Here is a 22,326-nt window from a genome sequence, read left to right on the forward strand (position 1 = left end):
ATCTTGTTAAGACACTGCCCAGAAGAAGGCAATGACAGACCAATTCTAAACAAAAATTTACCGAAAGTAATCATGGTCAAAGACCATCTTAACTTGCATCATATGACACGGAGCATAATAATGATGAAAAGCAGGACTGAAGCCATCCTTGAGGCTGGTCGTACATGCTTTCAAGCTTTTGTATCTTCTGCACAAAAAGCAGAGTAAATGTGAGGCCACGTGCTTGAGTATGTTAGCTGCTCTCCTGAGGCAGGGGCAGTGTAGACAGTAGGTGGAAGGACGGCTGGCTTGTGTAAAGAAGGTCTGAAGAAGAGCAGAAGGCTACCAGGGTCCTCGAATGTGATCACAGCTGATCTGCCCAATTCCTTATCTCTTCCTCATTGCCTTCAATTCCTTGATCTTTGAAATGTTCCTTCTCTTTAATACTCCAAGATCTATCCACAGATGGCAAATTCCTGTGACTCCCACCGTCTGATTCCTATTTAACATGGCAATGGTGATCTGAACAATTTGAATCTAAAAAGGAATGATTTGGTGATGACTGACTTTTTTTGTGTGTGGGATTTTTCTTGTGAAAATTGGTCACTATTTCCCTTGTAACCAGAAAGCCATCAGCCCTTTGCAATTTCTCATTAGAAGGACAGAGTAGATGCAGGTCCTCACAGCACCAGATGAAGGTCATTTCTAGCATGGGGTAAGCATAGTCCTGGGTGTTAGCAGTTTTATTAAGCAGACTTCATTGCAGAGGAAGTGGTGGGTGTTATTACCCCAGATTGTGCAGGGGATTCAAGGGTCACTGGGCCACAAAACTAAGTAGCTCAAAATGGTTTTTCACTGTTTTAATAGCTCCATCACAAGCCTGTATTTGAATAAAACTTGTTATGCATGAGGCCTGTGTAAGGGTGAAGTTGCTGTCAGATTGCTATTTATATTACAATGAAATGAGTATTCTATTTTGATACTCTATGGTCACAGTGGATGATGCATCTGGTAACTTCAGTCTGCTCATGCTATGCTAGCTCTCCTTTGGGGCAAAAGGGAGGGTATTGCAGCCAATCACATCTGAGCATGTTTACAGAGTGCTGTCACAGGAAGGTAACATCCATCATGAACCATCCTGCCGTAGAGCTCTATGTAAACATGCTCAGATGTGATTGGCTGCAATACCCTCCCTTTTGCCCCAAAGGAGAGCTAGCATAGCATCAACAGACTGAAGTTAACAGATGCATCATCTAGACAATGCTCTCCTCTCTCTCCTACCGTCAGGAAGGAGGCACAAGAGCCTTGAGACTCATACTACTCGGTTCAGAAACGAAACAGCTATTACCAATGTTCCTTCTAATGTGTAATGACCACTGTCTGCAAAAATCTTGCACTGGGCATTTTTTTGCCCTGTGACAACAACGTGTGCGCACTGAATAATTTCTTCAATATAAACCAGTTTAAAAATCTGCAGACAAATCATCACATACTCCACACCATCCACACCAGAAACCGGAAAAGGAAATGTGATTGTATATGATCGTGAGCTATACTTATCATGCCAACAAGAGCCAGCAATAACCTTTTGTGCACAGTTTAAATTCCTTTGTGCATAGTTGCAAAAGATGTGCACATGAGCACACCTTGGAGGGAACATTGGTCATTACCCCTCAGCCATCCAGGCTTCTGAACCAGCATGGCTAACTTCACTCATCCCATCACTGAATGTTCCCACAACCTATGGACTCACTTTCAAGGATTCATCCCATGTACTTGATATTTATTGCTTATTTATCATTGTTTTTAAAAAAAATTGCAGTTTGTCTTCTGCAGTGGTTGTTTTGTGTAGTTTTTCGTATGACTTTGTTTACTGGGAATGCCTGCAAGAAAATGAATCGCAGTCGTATGTGGTGATGTATGTACTTTGATGATAATTTCACTTGAACTTTAAATTCCTTCAAAGTAATTAGTTCTGCTTTTCTCCTCATATCTTTCCTTCCTTTCCAAATGGGCTGAAGATTCAACTCCAGAAACATGGCATTTCCTGGATTCTAGATGTCACTACCTGTCCTAACTTGACACTGTCATATTTCTATTTAATCTCTTCCATGTTCCTGTGCCCTGCATCTTCCCAAGTTGTCCCTCCTCTGCACTTTGCCTGTTTTGATGCAAGTTCATTCTTCAAAAATAGAAGTCTCCTGTGTAGTCCCAGAATTGCTGGGAATTCATTCTACTCAATGTTTTATGGTTGTTTGATATTGTTATTCCTCCCGCAACTTGTACCACATCAAGCAGCAATCTTGACATTTCTTCAGTTATTGGCTCTCTCACTTGCATTTTCACCCATTCTTTGTTGTTGCTGTTTGATGTGATTTGTTAGGTTTGTTCAGTGTTTGGGGTTTGTTCTTGTTGCCATTTGCATAGGGGTGACTTCCATAGGTTTGTTTTATGGCTATCTGGAGAAGACTAATCTCAGTTGTATACTACAAAGATGATAAATAACCTTTTGGACTCCTTGAAATTCTCAAAGTTCAATGTAAAATTTATTATCGGAGTAATGCATTTACCATATACAATCCTGAGGTTCTTTTCTGCAGGCATACTTAGCAAATCTATAGAACTGTAACTGAAATGCAGATACAAATAAATAAGTATGAAATAACAAGATAGTCCTTGAAGTGAGACCATTACCTGTGGGAACACCAGAAGTAGAATGAGTGTAGTTATTTTGTTTTTGTTCAAGAGCCTGATGGTTGAGTGGTTATAACTGTTCTTGAACAGGTAGTGAGAGTCCTGAAGCACTGTACCTTCTACCTGATGGCAGCAGCGAGAAAGAGCATGGCTTGGGTGGTGACGATCTTTAATAGATGTTGCTTTTCTACGGCAACATCTCATGCAGATATGCTCAATGGCTGGGATGGTTTTACCTGTGATGTACGGGGGGGGGGGGGGGGGGGGGAGGGAACCCACTACAGTTTAGTAGGATTTTCCGCTCGGGGGACACTAATTTCTTTCAGTCCATAATGCAACCAGGCAGCACACTTCCAACCACACTTTTATCAAAGTTTTCCAAGGTGAGATGCCAACTCTCAGCAGAGTGAAGTAGAAGTGCTGTTGTGTTTTCTTTGCGACTGTACTAATATGATGGGTCCAGGACAGGTCCTTTTGAGATGGTGACACCCAGGAATTTAAAGTTGCTGACCCTCTCCACCTCTGATTACTGTCTCATGGGTCTTTGGTTTCCCTCGCCTGAAGTCTACAATCATTTCCTTGGTCTTGCTGACATTGAGTGTGAGGTTGTTGTTATAAGACCACTCTGCCAAATTTTCAATCTCCCTCCTGTATGCTGATTCATCACCACCTTTGCTACGGCCCACAACAGTGGTGTCATCAGCAAACTCGTATATGGTGTTGGAGCGTTACAGTCATGGGTGTAGAGCAGGGGGCTGAGTATGCATGCATGTAATGCTGATGGAGAGTGTGGAGGAGATGTCTACCCTTGAGTTCTCTAAAAAAGCCACAGTTGCTGAGTAAGTTGGTTATAAAGGGATGTGGCATTAGTACAGGACAGTAGTGCTGTTGTAAATGAGCAGCCATGCTCTTCAAAGGGTGGAGAAGCACAAGAGGCTGATGGTCCTGTACCTACCTTTAAAAATGGGGGGTGGTGGCAGGGAAAGAATTGTTTGTGGCTGAATGATTTATTTCAGTAGTGATGTTTTGATCTGTTTTTGCTAATCTCTTGCCAGTATTACCAAAATTGGGGGTCATTATCACTGTCTTAACATGAGAAAACATTATTATCTACAAAGTGCCAAAGAGAATGGGATGGGGTTCTCAAACTCGCCTGATTTCTGTCAGAAGAACCTATTCCTGAACAGGAACAGTTTGGTTAATTCAAGTGTTTCCATGTCCTGTTTAATGATGCATTGCTTTAATTTAAGCAGCTGAAGACTATTTTCAGTAAGACTGGTGGTGCTAGATACAAATCAGTGGTGGCCTGGGAGAAATACCTTGGAACTTCAAACCTTCAAGTAATTTGGTCCATGTTGGCCATTCTATTGGCAGATTAGGCCACAAAGAAAGGACAGAATTGGGACACCTGGTCCATTAAGTCTGCTTTGCTGTTTGGTTATGGCTGATTTATTAACCCTCACAGCCTCACTTTCCTGCCTTCTCCCCAGAACCTCTGACACCTTTACTGATCAGGAACATATCAACCGCTGCTCTACTTAATGACTCAGCTTCCACAGCCATCGATGGCAGTGAAATGCACAGAATCACCAGTTAAGACATTTTGCCTCATCTGTTAATAAGGGACGTCCTTCTATTCTGAGGCTGTGCCCTCTGGTCTAATACTTTCTCTCTTTCTTCCCCCCCCCATAGGAAATCTCCTCTCTACATCCACTCTATCTAAATCTTTCTATATTCCATAGGTTTTAATGAGACACCCAGTATTCTAAACCAGCGGGTACAGAGCTAGAACCATCAAATGCTGCTCATATTAACCTTCTGATTCCTGGGATCATTTTCCTTGCCTCCAGACGCCCTCCAATGTGAGTACACCCTTGGATATGGGGCTCTAAACTGTTCACAGTACTGCGAATTCAGTTTGACCAAAGCCTTTATTAAAATACAGGGCAATCCACTAAAGGTGGTTAAAGACTTGGATTTGGAAAAATTGAGGTCTAGGGAATATAAAAGCTCTTGCTTTTGTATAGAGTTCATATTTTCCTTTGTCCTCGTCCTCCACTTTCCCCCTAACCCCAAACAACATTCTCCTCTGTATTTGTGTGAACTTTCCCTAAATTACCAGCCTGAAGCATGGTAATCTACTGTTATCCACATCTTCCCCAGGGAAGCAACTTGCTTTGGACTCTGGAGACTGGTTATGAAAGATATTTGGAGAGGGTAGGGTAGAATGCCTTCCAAGTAATTGGATTTTGGGAGATGTAAGGTGATCAACTTTATTTTGTAATACAGTGTGTAATAGGCCCTTCAAGCGTGCTGTCCCACCAATCCCAATTTAACCCTAACCTAGGCATGGGGCAGTTTACAATGACCAATTAACACCTTTGAACTGTGGGAGGAAACTAGAAGCATGGGGGGAGGACATGCAGACTCCATTCTGATACTGCTGGAATTGAACTGTCACAAGCTGTAATAGCATTGTGCTAACCACTATGCTAGCATAGCACGCACAGTTGGGTAGGCTTGTTATCATGGATGCCGTGACAGATGGAGAAATTATCTTTGGTTTTGAGCTCCTTCAGTAGAGCTGCTGGCTGTCTCCTAGGTCTGCCTAGGGCCCCACTTTGCTCATGTAAGTTTTTCTCATTTGTGTAAGCAGCCAGTCTCAGAAGTGATAAATGAACATAGTATACAATTCAGCAGTGGACATACAGTATTGGGCAGTACTTGTAGTGCCCAAGACTTGCATAGTACGGTAGTAATTTTGTGTATTGCACTGTACTGCCACAAAAAACAAATTTCATGACCATTTGAGTGATAATCCTGATTCTGATATGGGTCTTTATTGTGGACTGAGTGGGTAGGGGGCCAGAGAGGGGAATCATGGCTAGGAAAAAGTGAGGGAGCAGGAAGCACTGGAGAAACATTCTATAATCATCAATAAACTAACTGTTAGGAATCAAATGACATTTCCTGATGTCTCGGGGCTAGTTGTGTCAACACCTGCACTGCCTCTGCCACGAGTCCCACACCCCTCCCATGCCATTCCCAGCATCCTTTGCTCCTACCAGATTTGCAAACACTCTCCACTCCGACAAATGCAGTACTGTGTAAGTCCCTAGCTATGTATGTCCCTTTAATCAAGAATGGTTTTGTTTGTCTTAAAAAATTGGCTCTTGCTATTTGCTTTCTTCCAGAAATGGGCTGAAGTATTTGCATGAGTGTTCCTAATGTTTACCTGAGTAATTTGGAATGGAGCATTATGCCCTGAACAACAGTAATCAGACCTAAAAAGCCTCCCCCATATGGGGCTGAGACCCTCCATACTGCTCCCCAACCTGTGGGTTTAACCATGCTCTCGCACAGAATTGATGCTTGCTCTTTCTCCTCTTTCAGTTCAAATTGACGTTAGGGTGTTGTCACCCATACTGAGGTACAGTGCAAAGCTTTTCTTGCATACTGTTTGCACAGATTAAATCCCTTGCACAGTGAATCAATGTTACTGTTTTGCAGACTAAAGCATGCAAGCTGCACAGGGTAGTACAGTTTGGCTAGACAAGATTGTAATAAGGTGACTTGAGATCAAGTCCACCTTGTCTTGAAATGTCGACTGACCATTTTCCTCCATGGATGCTGGCTGATCTAGTGTTGCTCCATATTCTAGTATCTGCTGTCTTCATTCTGCCTGAAGCTTGTAGGTGGAAGTAACTGCCTTTTACCTTTCACTTGTGCAAAACCTCCGGGCTTGCCCAAGATGTATTTACTGTGTGGCGTTCTGAATAAATTGCAAAGGGCTGTACCTCTTTGAGAAGTTCCTGTGGTTCTCGAAATCATCATGGCATAGGAGGCCATTCAGCTCATCGACTTTATGCTCATTTTGGACAGACAGAATAAGCACTCGTAAGCCCACCAGCTCTCTGGGGCACAGGCCACCAAGAGCAGCTCGCAAGAGTCCTTTGTTCCGGAACGATAAAAGGTTGACTGCATCCCTGCGGTTTCTGCTTTTTACTGCATGACTTTGTCTTCCAGGCAAAAGATCTTTCCTCTCCCAGAAAGAGCTGTTTGGAGCTTATGCTGGTGTTTCTGCAGCTCTGGGTTTTATTTACATGGGATGGGGTTGCTCACGCCTGGTTTGGGACTGTTCATGGCAGAGTTAGACAAAACTAGGCCAAACAGACAAGGAAAGGCACAGTATTACATGATACTGCCAACTTCCCACACCAACTGGTTAGAAATCCAAGCTACAGATCTGGCAAGGTGTATACTACCAAAAATCAACAGCCTTGCCTCAAATGTGATGTGCAGTATGGCAACCATCTGACTTGAGTTATTCCCGTTTTGGGGTGGCTGACTCAAGCTTGGATAGACATTTAGAATTGGTCTCCACTTGGAAGTGATCCATTGAATCCATGCTGAGGGTACCCATTTACATGTGTATACACACTTCATTGTCTCCCACATTGTTATTGACTCTCCACCATCGCCATGCACGTTAGAGAGAATTTAGTTGACCATGTTCCAGTCCACATCATTGGAACCTAGGAGGAAAAGCACCACCCTCAAAGCATTCAAACTTCACAAAGTTGGGAGTCTGGCCATGGACTGGATCTGAGGCTGCAGATCCACTCTGGTTTTATTTTAATACCACTGCACAAAATTCAAAGTAAAACTTGTTATCAGAGTACTTGCATGTTGTCACATACAGCCCTGAGATTCCTCTTCCTGTGGGCATACTTGACAAATCTATAGAACAGTAACTGTAAACAGGATCAATGCAAGAGCATAGACGACAAACTGATGAAATGCAACTATAAATAACAGGAGTGAAATTACGAGATGGTCTTCAAAGTAAGATCATTGGTTGTGGCAATATCTCAATAGATGAGTATTACCTTTGTTCAAGAGCTTAGTGGTTGAGGGGTAGTTAAGCGTTCTTGAACCTGTTGGTGCAAGCCCTGAGACATCTGTACCTTCTACCTGATGGCGACAGCAGCAAGGGAAGATAAAAGCATAGCCTTGATGAAGATCTTTGATAGATGTTGCTTTCCTATGAGTGTTTCATGTAGATGTGCACAAAGGTTGAGAGGGCTTTGCTCGTACAGGGCTGAATCCAGTATCTTTTATAGGATTCGCCGCATAGAATGGCAGGAACTAGGAATGGGAGCTTTATCATTGTGACTCCCCCATCTTCACTCCCATGAAGTCTCTGTAGGGTAGATCTAGGCTACTAGAAGATCTTGCAGACTCTTTGGTCCTGTTACTGCTTCACTGCTTGGTCTAGTCATAGACAAAGCAATTACTGAGTGGGCTCAGCATGGCTGTCTTTTCACTTGGGGGGGGGGGGGGGAGAAGGGGAACAGCTAGTAGCACCACTACCTACAATTCCAGAGACCTGTTCAATCCTCACCTTTGTTACCTGTGTGAAGCTTGCATGTTCTGTAGGATGGCCTAGTTCCTCTGGAGGAGCTGGTGAGCTAATTGATGTCAACAATTGTCCCTGGCACTTGGCGAGTGATTTAGTTGCTGTGAATGTAAGTATGTGTGTATATAACATTAAATAATATGCAAACCTTACATTTCCAAAAAAAAACTTGTACAAATGTACTACAGAGAGCAATCTGACTGCTGCATCACCATCTGGTATGGGGGCGGTGGGTGGGGACAGACTACTGCACAAGACTAGAGTTGCAGAAACTTGTGAAATTAGTCAGCTCTGAGTACTAGCCTCCAGAGTATCCAAGAGTTGAATTGAATTCTTGCATCCTTCACATACGTGAATAAAAAATCTTTACATCTGCCTAAATGTGCAATCATTGTAATTTATAATAAATGGAACAGTCAATGAAACATAGAGCACACTCAAATCAGCACGAGTTAACCAGTCTGATGGCCTGGTGGAAGAAGCTGTCCCAGAGCCCGTTAGTCCTGGCTTTAATACTGCAGTACTGTTTCCTAAATGGTTGCAGCTGGAATATATTGTGGTTGGGGTGACTTGGGTCCCCAATGATCTTTTGGGCCCTTTTTACACACCTGTCCTTATAAATGTCCTGAATAGTCGAAAGTTCACAACTACAAATGCACTGGTTTGTCTGCACCACTCTCTAACAGACTCCTGCGATTAAGGGAGGTACAGTTCCCGTACCAGGCGGTGGTGCAGCCAGTCGGGATGCTCAGTTGTACCATGTAACAAGTTCTTGGGATTTGGGGGCCCATACCAAACTTCAACTGTCTGAGGTGAAAAAGGCACTGCTGGTGTGTACAGACCATGTGAGGTCCTCTGATGTGGGTGCTGAAGAACTTGATGCTGTTCACCCTCTCAACCCCAGATCCACTGATGTCAATAGGGGTTAGCCTGTCTCCATTCCTCCTGTAGTCCACAACCAGCTCCTTTGTTTTTGCGACATTGAGGGAGAGGTTGTTTTCTTGACACCACTGATGGGATGTATGGAACACTCTGCCGGGGTTGGTGGTTGAGGCAGATACATCAGACATTTAAGAGACTCATATGGTCCATATGCCTTTGTGGGATTGATAGATAGATAGATACTTTATTCATCCCCATGGGGAAATTCAACTTTTTTCCAATGTCCCATACACTTGTTGTAGCAAAACTAATAACATACAATACTTAACTCAGTAAAAAATATGATATGCATCTAAATCACTATCTCAAAAAGCATTAATAATAGCTTTTTAAAAAGTTCTTAAGTCCTGGCGGTAGAATTGTAAAGCCTAATGGCATTGGGGAGTATTGACCTCTTCATCCTGTCTGAGGAGCATTGCATCGATAGTAACCTGTTGCTGAAACTGCTTCTCTGTCTCTGGATGGTGCTATGCAGAGGATGTTCAGAGTTATCCATAATTGACCGTAGCCTACTCAGCGCCCTTCGCTCAGCTACCGATGTTAAACTCTCGAGTACTTTGCCCACGACAGAGCCCGCCTTCCTTACCAGCTTATTAAGACGTGAGGCGTCCCTCTTCTTAATGCTTCCTCCCCAACACGCCACCACAAAGAAGAGGGCAGTGTTACCACACTGAATGGCAGCAGCCCGTGTTGCCTTTTACCACCTATCATGACTCGCATCGTTCCGACTCCCTCCCACCCCACCCAAATTCCTATCTTGCCCCTCAGCTGATCTAGCTATCAGCTGTGCTGCAAGGTCTAGAATGTAAGACTGTAGTAGCCAAGATAACCATTCCATTAGTCTAGTGGGATGCTGCCTAATTGTATATTTACAAAAAAATTTTGTCCACTAAACACCAATCTTTCTGGAATGGGAGTCTAGAAGCATGTATAAATTAGGAGAAGGACACTATGATCCGTGGAGCTCCTGCTGAAACTTGTGTCTACACTTATCTCCCCATATCCGTGCCAACTATACTTGCCAACTCGGTGACTTTTCATCCCAGCATTTTAAATAAATAAATATTCAAATTTATTTTGTACTATCCCTTTTGAGAAAGGGCTCCAAATTCTCAGGACTCAGAATTTTTTGCTTCTCTTAAAGCCTAAGTGATTACTAATTCAGTCCTCCCACAGAAGTGTCTTCTCCACAAGCATCCTGTCAGGACCTGCCAGGTTGTTGGTTCATGTCTTTACTTGGTTCTGACTGTTCTCCTTCAGCCCCAGGATTTGTAGATGTGTAGCCATTAAATACACTCGAGGTGTTTTCTTCCAAGTTAAAGGATATAGATGTTGGTTGTGGAAGTTGAGTTGAAATCAAAAATATTGACTTGCAATAAATGTATGATTAAGTGACACAAATCCTAGGCTAGTTAGTTCTAGCAGTAATATTTGTATCTTTCTGTTTTAATGGAAACACAATTGTTTGGAATCGGGTTTAATATCACCAGCATATGCCATGAAACTTGTTAACTTTGCAGCAGCAGTACAATGCAATGCATGATAATATGGGGAAAACAATTACAGTAAGTGTGTATCAAATAGTTAAAGTAGTAAGGTACTGTTCATGGGTTCAATATCATTCTGAAATAGGATGGTGGGGGGGAAGGAAGCTCTTCCTGAGCCAGTGTGTGCCTTCGGGCTTCTGTGCCTCCTTCCTGATGGTAGCAATGAGGGAATGTGCTGGGTTTGGGGGGGGGGGGGGGGGGGTGGTGGTCCTTAACAACAGATGTCACCTTTTTGAGGCACCACTCCTTGAAGATGTCTTGGATACTACAGGGAGTATTCTTGATGTGGGCAGAAAACATCCTACATCTTGTAAGCAGAGACCTGTAGTAAATTAAGTTTAAATTTCAACTTGGATTCTCTTTAGGGGCAGATGTGCAAGATACCAGAATGGTGTGATGGGCCAAAGAACTTCCAAGGTTTAGTTGGGGTTCTTGATTCAATGTGCACAACTGTACTCACTACCTTGGTGTAGCAACTCTATGATTACTTTGTGACTTTTACAAATTAGTTTTTTATCTTGGCTTTTTCTGATGCTATGTGCCTGTCTTGCTGTAGCAAGTAAGATTCAATAACATGCACTATGTATTTGCCAATTTATTACTGGCCTTTCATTTTCATTGGATATGAACTTCAGAGCTCCCTTCCCTGCAGCGTTAGTACTTTCAACGGTAAGATTGTGGTGGTTCACAATTGACACTTGCCACCAAATAAAATAAATGCCTGTGACATGCTGAAATAGTACTGGGTGTTCTGTGAAGCTGTTAGGATATGTGGGCTATGACTGAAGGAAAATATGGCTGGAGTCACCAAGCACGCTCATACAAGGATATTTATTAGGTGTGCCAGAAAATTAAACTTGCAAAAATGGCAATGATAGCAAAAAGAAAACTGCCAATATTAGAAAAGTATTTACCAGGAAACAATAAATAGCCTCGTACTATTTTTGTCCAGTGTGAACTCATAGCAACACAATCTTTCTCTCTCCCACTGTGAATTGCTCCATTTTTAGGCACTAAGACATGATTTGCCACTTTTAACTACCAAGAAAGTTGAGACTACACGTGAATCAGAATATGATGCTCCTGAGAATAAACTGAAGTATCTACCTTAAGTACAGTATACAAACAATATACACACTTGCACATCCCCATTACATAAGGAATATTCCAGTGTATGGCGGGAAAGGCACCACAAAGCACCCCTGTACTCATCAGCTCTGTTTTGGAGCCATTGAGGTCATACTGGGGAAGATGTTGAAGTGCATGCACTCAGCACAGCAACAGCAGACAGATGAGGCCGTGTGTGTGTGTGTGTGTGTTTGTTTATAAATGCACATGTGTAACTGCATAGGCTGAGCATTCTCCAGCGCATTACCACACTTTCCCGTGGCGGTGATGTTTGGCAACAAAGATGGGTAATCTGCAGTAACATTTTCTTTCCCTGCTTTATAGTGAACACTGAATTTGAAGGGTTGGAGCTCTAGGTACCACCATGTCACTCTGGTGTTATGGCCCTTTACTGTCTGAATCCATGTCCGTGGCCTGTGTCAAGGTCAAGCTCCCTGCCGAAGCGGTAGTACTGGAAGCTGTCAAGGAGCCACGTAATGGCCAAACACTCCTTTTAAGTGGTGGAAAACCTGGTTTCCCTTGGGAGGTGTTTTTGGCTTCGGTAAAAGACAGGTCACTTTTCAAGTTCTTGAGCCAGCACTGCTGCAGTGCCTATTCCTGAGGCATCTGCCTGGACAAGGAACAGTTTAAATCTGGGCTCTGAAGAACAGGTTGGAAAAAACCACATTGGCTTTGGTGTTTAAAGCATTTTCGCACTCGCTTGTCCAAGTCACTGAGATGCTTACTAACTTACCAGTGAGATTAGTCAGCCAGAGTGGCAGATTGGGGAATAAACCTGTGCTACCACCCTACCAGATCCAGGAAGGACTCACTTGGTGTGAGAATATTCCCCACAACCCTGTGCAGGTGGCCCAGGTACCTTGAATACATCTGGCTGTAGATGACCATGGCATCTAGATGGGCTGCACTGCAGTCCTTGCAGCCTTGGTGCAGCTGGTCCACAAGCTGTTGGAAGGTTACTGGTTTACCACGAAGCCCAAAGGGCATGTTGCCTGCTGTGCTGGAACAGTTTATGGAGCAGGTTGATTTTTTTTTTTGGAATGAAATCCTGTAGATAGTAAGTATTCTAAGCTCAAAGGAAAAATTGAGTTCACGCTCATTAGCCTCCAGTGTAACTTGTGCTGTTAAGGGAAGAGCTTGTGCACGAGTTTGGATTGGAGGATTTTTTTTTGAGAATGTTTAAGAGCTAGCACTGATTCTTTTTGCAGAATCTTCTAAGCCACAGCACGAAGTTCAAATTTAAATTAAGCATGTACAGTACTGTGCAAAATCTTGGGCACATGCATATTTAGGGTGCCTAAGACATGTGCTCAGTTCTGTAGTGAGTCTGTATATTGCACTGCACTGCTGCCAAAAAACGGATTTCATGACATATGTGAGTGATAAACTTAGTTCTGTTTAAGGTTTTTCAGTTCTGTCTCCCACATGTAGTGAAATATTCTCTTTTACTTCACTTGAGTCAGATTCATTGGGATCTTTTGATGTCAGCTTCTAGGGCAATCATAATCCCTGTTTTTCCCTGCGATCCATTTTTGTACAGTGCAATCAACTGCCCTGAATCTCTTGCCACTTGCCCTTATCAGGAGCAATTAATAGCAGCCACATAATATAGCAGTTGGGGGGAGGGGGGGAAATCCACAGGTCATGGGGAGAGTGTCCAAGGTCTAAGTCAAACCTGGGTCACTGCTGTAAAGGAGAAATGCCAGCTGTTAAGTCACTGGGGGCAGGTCCCATCTGTTCGGAGCTCCAATCTGCTTGAGGGTCTCCAGGGTCTAATCAGCCTGGCTCTGACACTTGTCAGAAGACCCGTCAGTGGTTAGCTGTCACTGGAATTGACTAATTCCAGTGGGGGAGGGGGGCAATCCTGGACACTGAGCCCCATATTCTCATCCCTTGCCTTTTCCACTTCCAATTCGATAGCGCGATTAGTTTTGGAGCCATACTGTATGGGAACAGGCCATTTGGTCTGTCATGCCCACAGTGGACATGGTGACAGTACCCGTCCATATTAATCTGTATCCTCCAACCTGTGGCCTAAAATGCCTAGGTGATTCAAGCATTCACCTAACATTTAAATTCTGTCAGTCACTTTAATATTGCCACTGTTACAGTAACTTTTAAAGGAAAACTTGAAAAGAATCAGATTTTATCATTGATATGTGAAATTTGTCTTGTGGCAGAAATGGAGCAATACAAAAAAAGCCTAGATAAAAATATTTTAAAATAACCGAAGAGCAAAATCCCTAAACTCATCACCACCCAGATCTCATGTATGAAGTGGTAGGGGCATAATAATGTTTGCTTTTTAACTTGTGTCATTTGTACAAAATGCTGGATGAACTTGGGCCAGGCAGCATCCATGCGATTAAATAAACTGTTGACATTGCAGGCTGAGACCCTTCAGTGCTGAAGAATGATGCTTTGAATTTTCACCATCTGCAGAATTTCTTGTGCTTTTTATTTGAGGCAATATTTCTTTGTGTTGTGAGTACTGTTGTGCACCTTGGTCCTGAGCAACATTGTTTTGAGTAGAGCTGAATGACAATAAATTGAACCTGAAAATAGGGAGGTACTATAATGTTCCTGGACAGTTCAGAAATCTAGCAGAGGGGAAGAACTCTTTCCTAAAAGGTCCTTCCTCCCTAGCAAGAGGGCATCTCCTGGGTGGTGAGGGTCATTGATGGTGGAGGCATTGATAATGGCAGGTACATGGATAAGGAAAGTTTAGATTGTGGGCCAAGTGCAGGATGGGCATCTTGGTCAACAGGTACTAGTTGGGCAATTCAATTCAAGTTTAATTGTAATTCAATCATACATTAAAAACCAATGAATAACAGCTGAATGAGACAGCTGAATGTTACTCTGGGGTCAAGGTGCAAAACACAGTACCAACAGTCTCACAAAGCACAAAAGATGGCAAGCACAAATGGTATCGCAACATGCCATCAATCTACAATCAACCACGATAGAGCTTGTCTCACACCCAGCAAGCACTGTGGGAGGGGGGCAGCACAGACTCTGGCCTGGATGCCTTGCGACACCACTCTTTCCCACCCCAACACTGGTGGAGTGCACCGGCTCCAATACCATTCTCTGATGCCACCATGGCTTGAGCCTCAGTCCTACCATTTAAATAAATAACAAGCACATACAAAATCAGTAAAAATACAACCACACTAAATATGTATTAGTCCAGATCCTTGAGCCCATTGGAATCTTCAGTCAACCACAATTGAGCTTGTCTGCTGCCTAGTGAACAATGGGGACAGTAGCATTGACTCTAGCCTGGATCCTGTGCTACATTGCCCTTGGCAGAGTGCATCAGCTCTGATTCCTCTCTAGGATGACTTTCCATACAATTTCTTCGCAGAATATTCCAGCTACTAGACCCTCTCTGAGAGAAAAGGGATCTGAGAGGAGCCCTTTTATCATTTATTCTTGCCCTAAATCTATATCCTTTGTTTGTCTACTGCTGATTTTTTTTGGAGGTGGTTATCAGGAAAGTTTCTTGCTGTCTGTCCCATCACTAGGTAATAAATTTTTGCAGAATGCCTGTTCCTTTTGGTTGTTTGCAGATTGAAAGAGTTAGGGGTTTGACACCACACTGAGTCACCTCAAACCCCAGAGGAAAGGCTCTGCTGTCTCTGGATTGCAGTGTTAAATGGAGCCTGTATCGCTTATCAAGAAAGTTTCAATCATTCAACCATACATGATTGCCCTCAACCACAGACAAACGAAAGTGTTTTTCTGGCAAAACAGTGATCAGACACAGCACGAGGCACGTACAAGATGTACAGTCAGAGCGTATAACCTAAGTCCCTGAGTAATATGTCCTGTCGGCAAGAACAAGCAGTTGTCAGCAGTCTGCAAACAGATGTACACACGTGCAATCCAGCTTGCCATTCCACAGAGCAAGCACTGGAGGGCAGCACCAGTGGGAGGGTCTAACCCCGATCCAGCATGGATGTGGCACCTGTCTCTGGCTTCTCCCCGCCTGGACTGCTGGAATAGAGAAGCCCTTGGCATTAGGCCTAATTCTTGCTCCACAGAGGCCATGCAGCTCCCCTACCATCAGTCTTGCCATTAAACCAGACTACCAATGTCCAACTGGGTCACACAATCACAAGAATATCCCAGACAACCGCTTTCTATTGGTGCATGCAGGCAGTGTGCAATCTGTCACCAATGGCTCTCTGTAGCACAGTCCATACTGTGCCCAACTCTGCCAACAAGCAACTCACTGATGGGGTAGGCCTAAAATGCATGATGTTCTTGATCTCTAGCAGTGTTGAAATCTAATTTTAATTTTTTAAAAAAAAGAAACACTTTTTTTGGCCCCGCAGAGGCCCATGTAGCTATCTTGCTGGAAAATGGTTCCAAAAGAGTACAGTTGCCAGTGTTCTGCCTCCTGGAGTCCTGATGGTCACTTCATGGCATAATTGGGCAAAGCTCTGTGATCTTGCTGTGCATAAGCCCTGCTGCCCCTCCGGGAGCGCCAGCCTGTAAAATTTGCCTTTGTGTGAACAGATCCAGGGCATTTCATAATCAGTGAATGCTTTAAAATTTGGGCAGAGGTATCCTGGGAGTAAATGAGTTAAAGCTGAAAACACTGCAATTAATTTGGGGGAGGAGAGGCAGTGGGAAAAGGAGACTGGAAAGGGAGCAGTTTGGGGGAACGGTACTTTTTTTAAATCCCAGAAAGGGCAGTAAACCTTGGGAATTTATCTACAGGGGAAAGTGCAGAAAAACGGGAGGGCAGTCTTTTAAATAGCTCCTCATTCCGTGTGCAAACCCTGCTTCTATGGTCGGTGTATTAGGTTAGCTGTACTGAAGGATCAGCTGGGAAAGAGCAGGCTTCACTCAAGAATGATGGAGGCGGGTGAGTCAGGTGGAATCTTTGCCCTATTGGGACCAATGAGGTAATGATAAGAATCTGCGCACACATTGTCTGAGTCTCTTTTGTGTACGAGGTCCCGTTGAAGGTGTGACGCCTTTTAATCCGTCTCCTTGCCGAGGGAGCAGCCACACCTCGTATTGCTGCTTCTGTGTGAGAACAATTACTCCCTTTTAAAATCAGTCTGGTTTTGTTTGGGTGTAGTGGCGCTTTCATCTGGAGTAGAACCTGTCCGGGTTAAGTGAGGGGAAAGATAAGCATTTGAAAATGGGTAGAAGGACACCCCTCCCCCCCCCTCATGAATTCTGCACAGAACAGAGATCAACAGAAAACTCCTCTGGGAAACCTAAATTAGCCTCCATAGCATCTTCAAGGAGAGGTGCCTTAGGAAGGCGATGTTCATCAAGGACGCACCCCACCCTACCCCCCCACCACCATCCAGGACATGCCCTCTTCTCATTGCAACCATCAGGAGGAAGTACAAAAGCCCGAATGCACACACTCAGCGATTCAGGAACAGCTTCTTCCCCTCTGCCATCCGATTCCTAAATGGGCTTTGAACCCATGAACACTATCTAGTTACTTTTTAAAAATTTGTTTTTTTTCTCTGCACTAATTTTAACTAAACTATTTAATAGACATTATACTTCCTGTAATTCAGTATTTTCTCTATTTATCTATCATGTATTTCATTGTAATTCTGCTGTGAAGTTAACAACTTTCACAACATATGCAGGTGATACTGAACCAGATTCTGATTAATCAGCCTGTTTTTATTATCCAGTTGATACTGAGGAACAAATGCTGGCTACGTTTATTAGGGGTGTTTAAAGAGGCTGTGAGGTACTTGAACATGCAGAGAACAGGGAAAAGGGCCACGTGCAGGAGGAGGGAATTAGTTTAATTATGTCTCATGGCTTAATTAGTTCAGCAGAGCATGTGGGCTGAATGGCCTGTGCTGCTGTGTTCTCACTGCATAAAGCACAAGTGTCTCTTGTTCTACAGCAGATTCCCATCAATGAGATCAGAACGTGGAGACAGGCCCTTCTGCCCATCAAGTCTGCACCTATTTGTGCTCATTCCACTTTTATACCTGCATTGCCATCAACTCTCTGCAGGTGTTACCAGTTGCCCTACACCCTAGGGGCAATCGGTGGCCAGTAGAACATATAGTGTAGGCCCTGGAGCTCAGTGTTGTGATGCTCTAAACCACCTCCATGATCAATCTAACCTTCCCCTTCTCAGCGCACAACCCTCTATTTTAATTTCATCCATCTGCCTATCTAAGTCCCTGATTTAACTGCCTCCACCACCAACCCCTAGTGGTGCATTCTAGGCACCACTGATTTTTAGCCTTTTTTGAACCTTGCCTGTCAGAAACGAGCCACGCTCCCGAATAATGGCTTCAAGACAAATTCAAGGAAACAAAGTTTATTAACAGTACTGCAGAGCTGGGTGCCTTCAGAGAAGGGAACCCTGAACCTTACAGGGCAGCAGGTTTTATCCTTCTTCCTTACCACCCCCCTCCCTGACTCGGGAGGTACACAGTCTTAGATTCAGTGTTTTCCCATTCCATATTTGGAGTTGTTTTTTTACACATTTCTGTAAAACAATAGTCCATACCTCAGGACTTCAATGATTACAATCTTCGCATATCTGCTTATCAGACATAATTAAATCACATTTGTTTACTGACTTTAACCCAGACATAATTAAATCACATTTGTTTTCTGCACTGACTTTTAACCTCGCACATCTTAATTTACTTCAACTCTCACAATGCCTATGCTCAACTTTACTGCCTGGGCGGATTGTGGAAGGGAAGTGACTGTCCACAATATACGCCTCTAATCTTGTACACCTCAATCAACTTGCCCCTCTGCTTCCATTGCTCCAAAGGGTAAAGCCCGAGCTCACTCAAAGCTCTCAGGATGTGAGAATGAGCCAGAGTACTTGGAAAAAGTTCTCCCAGTTGCAGGCCAGGCACACTCCACCTGAAGTTGGGGTTGAAATCGGTCTGTGGAGCAGTGAAATGGTGGCTTTGTCCACTATGCAGACAATCTTGTCGTTGTCGTGCTGTTGCTCGAGCAAATCATAAACACGAGATTTTTCAAATGTTACACATTCAGGGCTTCGCACACAATGTGGAGGGGTTGTTGAATTGGGCGGAGATCCTTGAGTCTGACTTGTCAGTCCTGCTGAAGGGTCTCCGCCCAAAATGTTGACTCTTTATTCGTGGACATAGATGCTACCTGGCCTGTGGATTTTCTCCAGCCTTTTGTGTGTTACATTGCAAATGGACTGTTCTCCCAGAAAAGTCCTAAGAAGTTACTGTGTATAAAATTGTTTCCCTGGATGGGATGAACAACTTCAAAGTTCAAGGACAAATCTTGTACTGGCATCTTGTAAGCCTCTTTAAATGTATATGAATTTGTATATAAGCAGAACCCTTTGCAAGAAATCAGGCCAATAGTTCTTCATTCCTGGCACCGGGTCTCCAGAAATTTGCCTGATTTTCTGAAGGAACCTGAATTCCCAGTTTAAGATTACCTTTTTTTTAAAAAAAGGTAAGCTCTTAAAACAATACGCAGTTCTGTGTGAGTGAGCTAATGCTCATGTCTTACAGGGATACATGCAGGAAGGACAGTTCTAATTCTTCATGGGGCAGGTTTTATCATACTATTCAGCAGATAGCTGCTGCCGTAGTAATAGAGCAAATGAGAGCCTGTCAGCCATCTTTGCAAATTCTTTTTTTTTCGCAGCAATAATCTGTTTCCAACAGCTGCTGGGGGAGTTTTTGGTTGTGCCTTAAGGCCACAGCTGGTTGAAAATGTTGCAAAGTCCTTTTTCTCCCAGGCCTTTCTCTAGCCTGTTGCCAGATCTGGCCTCCCTGGACTGCAGCAGTGGTATCAATGGTATCACTTCTCAACCTCTCTAAGCTTCTGCTCACTTCCACCCTCCCCCACCCCCGCTAGTGCTCGCTTCCCTGAGCTTTGACCTGGGGCCCAGCTGCTTGTGGCTGATATGCACATCTATATATCAATTCCCCTAATTAGAGTACTGCGCTTTTTTAAAAAATAGCTCAGTTTCCCTTTCCAGCAAGCCACAGTGACTGCATTAAATGAGGTGGTGGTGCTGGTAGAGTCTTTGCCTCCTAACTCCACTGACCTCTGGCATGTTTATGTGGTGGTTTGGCAGTCCTCCTGTGATCTACATCCCAAAGACATGTGAATTAATGAGCTAAATTGTCATGGTATGGTGCCTCTACTTTCTACCTGTTACACCCCTAGTGTTTAGGAAGGCAATGAAGGTCCCCCATCTCTCCGTATCGAAGGATTTTCTATTGCTGTTTCAGTAATAATTGTTTTTTTGACCACCCAGGGTTGTTAGCCCCGAGATGAGCCCCCGAACCTGGAGGATCGGTGAACCACAACTTGGTCTGGCCTCTACCCTTTGACCTAGAGAGCCAAGACCCTGACACCTGCCAACAGAGCTCTCCAGGTCATCAGTGGGGGTGTGATCATCAGTGCAGGCTCGATGGGCAGAAGATCTTCTATCCATGACATAAATCCCAGGAGAATGTTCTATACTCTTTCCCAACCTTAAACTTTGCACCTACTGGCATGTGGAATGCAGCAGCCAGTGAACTGGAAGAATAGCAGCACCAGAGCATAGCAGTTAGTTCAATGCTATTACAGTGCCAGCAATCCAGGTTTAATTCTGCTGCTGTCTGTAAGGAGCTTGCATATTCTACCTGTGACTGCATGGGCTTCACTCCACCTTCCAAAGACCTACAGGTTACTAGGTTAATTGGTGATGTGGGCCAGAAAGGCCTGCTATTGTGCTGTATCTGTAAATACCTGGAGAACAACTGCGTGTCTGTAGATAATGTAATGCTGATGTAAGCTGGTAAATATACCTCAGAATGATGGCTCGCTGGTCTGATAATCCAGCAGCCAGACGTTTAAAGTGACCTTGTCCTCAGCTTTGGGGGTAAAGAAGACTCCTGTGCTCTAGATCAGAAGGAGAGGGTTAACTTGTCTGGTAGATTTTGAAGTAAACAGGGAGATAATTAATCTTGTAAGTCACGTTTTTTGGCATGTCTGTATGTTTTTGCAAATGTTCTCATTACAATTAGAAATTTGATTATTATTATCCTACACTGAAAAAAAACTGCAAGTCCCCGAGTCAGTCTTCAACAGGAGATCAGAGGTGGAGAGTGTCAGCAACTTCAAATTCCTCAGCATTATCATTTCAGAGGTCCTCTCCTGGGCCCAGCACCCAAGTGCAATTATGAAGAAAGCATGGCAGTGCCTCTGCTTCCTTAGGAGTTTGTGAATATTCAGCATGACATTTAAAACTTGGCAAGCTTATAGATGTGTGGTGAGTTCATTGATTGGCTGCATCCCACCTCAACTCCCTTGAAAGGAAAAGTGGGTACTGCCCTCCCCACCACTGAGCACATCTACATGGAGCACTGTCACAGGAAAGCAGCATCCATCATCAAGGACTCTCAACACCTTGGCCATGCTCTCTTCTCATTGCTGCCATAAGGAAGAAGGTACGGGAGTCTCAGGATTCAGACCACTATGTTCAGTAACAGTTATTAGCTCTCAGCCATCAGGCTCTTTAACCAGAGGAGATAACTTCACTTACCCTATTACTGAACTGTTCTCACAACCTATGGACTCACTTTCAAGGGCCCTTCATCTCATGTTCTCTATTGCATGTTTTTCCTTTTTGTATTTGTAGTTTGTCTGTCCTGTTGGATGTAGCCTTTCATTGATTCTACCATGTTTCTTGGATTTTCTGAGTATGCCTGCAAAGAAACGAATCTCAGGGTTGTATGTAGTGACGTACTTTGACATAAATTTACTTTGAACCTTGAACAAAGAATAGTATTACAGAAGGCAGTGCAAGTTGATAAGGTGCAAGGACCACATTCAGATAGATTTGTTAGGTCAAGAGTTCATTTTTATTGTACAAGAAGACCATTCAAGAGTCTCAGGTACAGAAACTGTACCTGAGCCCGGTTTGTGCTTTCAAGCTTTTTGTATCATTTGCCCAATGGAAGGTGGTAGAAGAGAATGTGTAGGGTGGGTAGCGTCTGATTATGTGGACTCCTATCCTGAGGCAGCCAGTAAGTGTAGACAAGGAGGAAAGGCTGGTGTTCATAATGAACTAAGCTGTGTCCCCAGCACCCTCTGCAGTTTCTGACAGTCTTGCCAGCACTTTAGCTATACTAAGCTGCTGGTGCATCCGGGTAATGTGTTTTCAATAGGTAGTATGGAAGAGTGACGAGGGGTTTGGTGATGTTGCAGTGGGTAGAGCACTGACAGGTGTCTTTGTTGTAGGTGGACACTGTGAAGACCATCCTACAAGAGTTGAAGTTGCGCATCCTGGAAGTGACTGACGAGGAAGCAACCCTCGATGGCAGTGACGTCTTATTCACAGGTAAGACATTTCAGTCCTTTCCCTTCCATGAAAGCCTTTGACAGTTTCCCTTTGTTCTTCCTCTTCCTGTTCTGTGTGCCTCGTACAATCTTTAAACGTGAACTCCACAGTACAAATATGCCACAGCTATGTTATAAAGGCAAAACCTCACTGGGCAGCCAGCAGGAGCCACTATCTCAACTCTGTATAAAGTAATCTTAAAAGGATATAATGCTGAGGCTTTGTAATGCATTGACTAAACCACATCTGGAGTGTTGCGAGCAGTTGTA

At 43.7% G+C, this 22,326-nt stretch overlaps 1 protein-coding gene across 2 annotated transcripts in view; it reads left to right on the forward strand.

Annotated features, from left to right (window-relative positions):
- ddah2 (DDAH family member 2, ADMA-independent) overlaps positions 1 to 22,326 on the forward strand; it is a 69,094-nt gene that overhangs the window by 24,462 nt on the left and 22,306 nt on the right. For both annotated transcript variants that reach the window (XM_073031752.1, XM_073031760.1), the window contains exon 3: positions 21,958 to 22,057. In XM_073031752.1, the coding sequence (XP_072887853.1) occupies positions 21,958 to 22,057 (100 nt within the window). The remainder of the gene's footprint in view (positions 1 to 21,957; positions 22,058 to 22,326) is intronic.

The sequence above is a fragment of the Hemitrygon akajei genome, chromosome 2 (genome assembly GCF_048418815.1).
Source record: "Hemitrygon akajei chromosome 2, sHemAka1.3, whole genome shotgun sequence".
NCBI classification, from domain to species: Eukaryota; Metazoa; Chordata; class Chondrichthyes; order Myliobatiformes; family Dasyatidae; genus Hemitrygon; species Hemitrygon akajei.